At 51.4% G+C, this 2,093-nt stretch overlaps 1 protein-coding gene across 2 annotated transcripts in view; it reads right to left on the bottom strand.

Moving 5' to 3' along the window:
- Positions 1-9: 9 nt before the first annotated feature.
- The window catches only part of LOC105308642 (zinc finger protein 135-like), a 10,264-nt gene continuing 8,180 nt past the window's right edge, over positions 10-2,093 (bottom strand). Inside the window, exon 8 of one of the 2 annotated variants that reach the window (XM_023525704.1) lies at positions 10-2,063. In XM_023525704.1, coding sequence (XP_023381472.1) covers positions 638-2,063 — 1,426 coding nt within the window. In that variant the 3' untranslated portion in view covers positions 10-637. The remainder of the gene's footprint in view (positions 2,064-2,093) is intronic. The other variant, XM_023525705.1, reaches the window with a different exon arrangement.

The following is a 2,093-nucleotide window of genomic DNA, read 5'->3' as shown; positions in this document are numbered from 1 at the left end:
ACAAGATAATGCAGATAACCAAGTTAAAATTTGTTCATACTACAATGATATTTTATCACATGGGATTCAGATTGTGAGACTGGTTGCCATGTACCCTAAACGATTTACACACATATAAGAAAACTTTCAATGAGACATTTGAGTAAACATAGTGATTCCATACAGATACCGCTCTCATGTCTGGAACACTCTGCCATATTTTTTCTAAGACATATCAAGTGCCAATCTATAACTTCATAATCCCCACATGTTCCCAAAAGTGTAATGAGCAATTACGATAAATTGGGATGGCACTTGGTTTGTATAAATGAAAGGCATTTTTTGTGATTCTTTCTACTTTGCAACCTGTTTGGGAATCTGGTGGATCCTTGGACAGAAACTAAGTCCAAATGCACTCGTTTTCCTGCTTCCGTTTTCGGTTCTGTAATATAGAGTGAGTGAGCACTCAAGGCTGCGGGCCTTCAACATGCATGACCTGCACATTTCCTTACTGTTTGGACAATCTGAGGAGTGCACTTTGTGTGAAGATTGTGTATAAAAATGTGTTCTTGCTCATGACTATTATCGGGTCAAGTCTCGTAACAGATGAACTATGTATGGCTTGAGGCTTCCCATGTCCGAACTCGTGTGGAAGGCGTCACGCAGTATGAGTTCTCTGGTGCTTGGTCAGGGAGGAGCTGTGTGTGAAGGCCTTCCCACAGTCCCTGCACTCAAAAGGCCTCTCTCCCGTGTGGATCCTCCGGTGCTGAGTGAGGTGAGTGCTCTGCTTGAAGCATTTCCCACACTCCGGACACTCATAGGGCTTTTCTCCGGTGTGTGTCCTCTCGTGCTGGCTGAGCGATGAGCTGTGACTGAAGCATTTCCCACACTCGTTGCAGCCGTAGGGCTTTTCCTTGGTGTGGATCCTCTGGTGTTCTATGAGAAGGGAGCTCTGGCTGAAGGCTCGGCCACACTCGTGACACTCATAGGGCTTCTCCCCCGTGTGGATCCTCTGATGCTGAATGAGAGGAGCAAGCTGGCTGAAGGCCCTGCCACACTCGTGACACTCGTAGGGCTTCTCCCCGGTGTGGATGCGCTGGTGTTTGGTTAGGGATGAGCTGTGGCTGAAGGCTCTGCCACAGTCATTGCACTCATAGGGTTTCTCCCCCGTGTGGATCCTCTGATGCTGGGTGAGGTGTGTGCTCTGCCGGAAGGCTTTCCCGCACTGACTGCACTCGTAAGGCTTCTCTCCCGTGTGCGTCCGCTCATGCTGGCTGAGTGATGAGCTGTGGCTGAAAGTTTTCCCACACTCGTTGCACCCATAGGGCTTCTCCCCTGTGTGAATCCTCCGATGCTCGGTTAGCAGTGTGCTCTGGCTGAAGGCTTTTCCACACTCATTACACTCGTAGGGCTTCTCTCCCGTGTGCGTCCTCTGATGCTGAATCAGTGGTGTGATCTGAGTGAAGGCTTTACCACACTCGTGACACTCATAGGGCTTTTCCCCTGTGTGGATTCGCTGGTGCTTCGTCAAGGATGAGCTGTGGCTGAACGCCTTCCCGCACTCTCCACACTGATAGGGCTTCTCCCCGGTGTGGATGCGCAGGTGCTGGGTGAGGTGGATGCTCTGCCGGAAGGCCTTCCCACATTCACTGCACTCATATGGCTTCTCGCCCGTGTGAGTCCGCTCGTGTTGGCTGAAGGAGGATCTAAAACTAAAGGACTTCCCACAGTCACTACACTCGTAGGGCTTCTCGCCCGTGTGAGTTCTCTGATGCTGGATCAGTGGGGCAATTTGGTTGAAGGTCCTCCCACACTGCGCGCACCTGTACGGTTTCTCACCAGTGTGGATTCTCTGGTGTTTGGTGAGGGCCGAGCTGTTGCGGAAGCCTTTTCCGCATTCGTGACATTCGTAAGGTCGCTCTCCTGTGTGCGTTCGAAGGTGTTCGATGAGGGCAGAGCTGTGACTGAAGGCCTTGCCACACTCCTGACATCCGTAGGGTTTCTCTTTTGCGCGAGTCTTCGGTCGCGCTTTTGAATCCGGATTCTCCCTCTTTCCGCGTGTTCGCCACGTGTGGGAGCCTCGTCTTTCAGGGGTCATGGGTCGAGTTGGGAGA

This window comes from Pteropus vampyrus, unplaced genomic scaffold (assembly GCF_000151845.1).
Source record: "Pteropus vampyrus isolate Shadow unplaced genomic scaffold, Pvam_2.0 Scaffold602, whole genome shotgun sequence".
Taxonomy (NCBI): domain Eukaryota; kingdom Metazoa; phylum Chordata; class Mammalia; order Chiroptera; family Pteropodidae; genus Pteropus; species Pteropus vampyrus.
The sequence above is the reverse complement of the archived record's forward strand: the minus strand, read 5'-3'. Positions and strand labels throughout refer to the sequence as shown.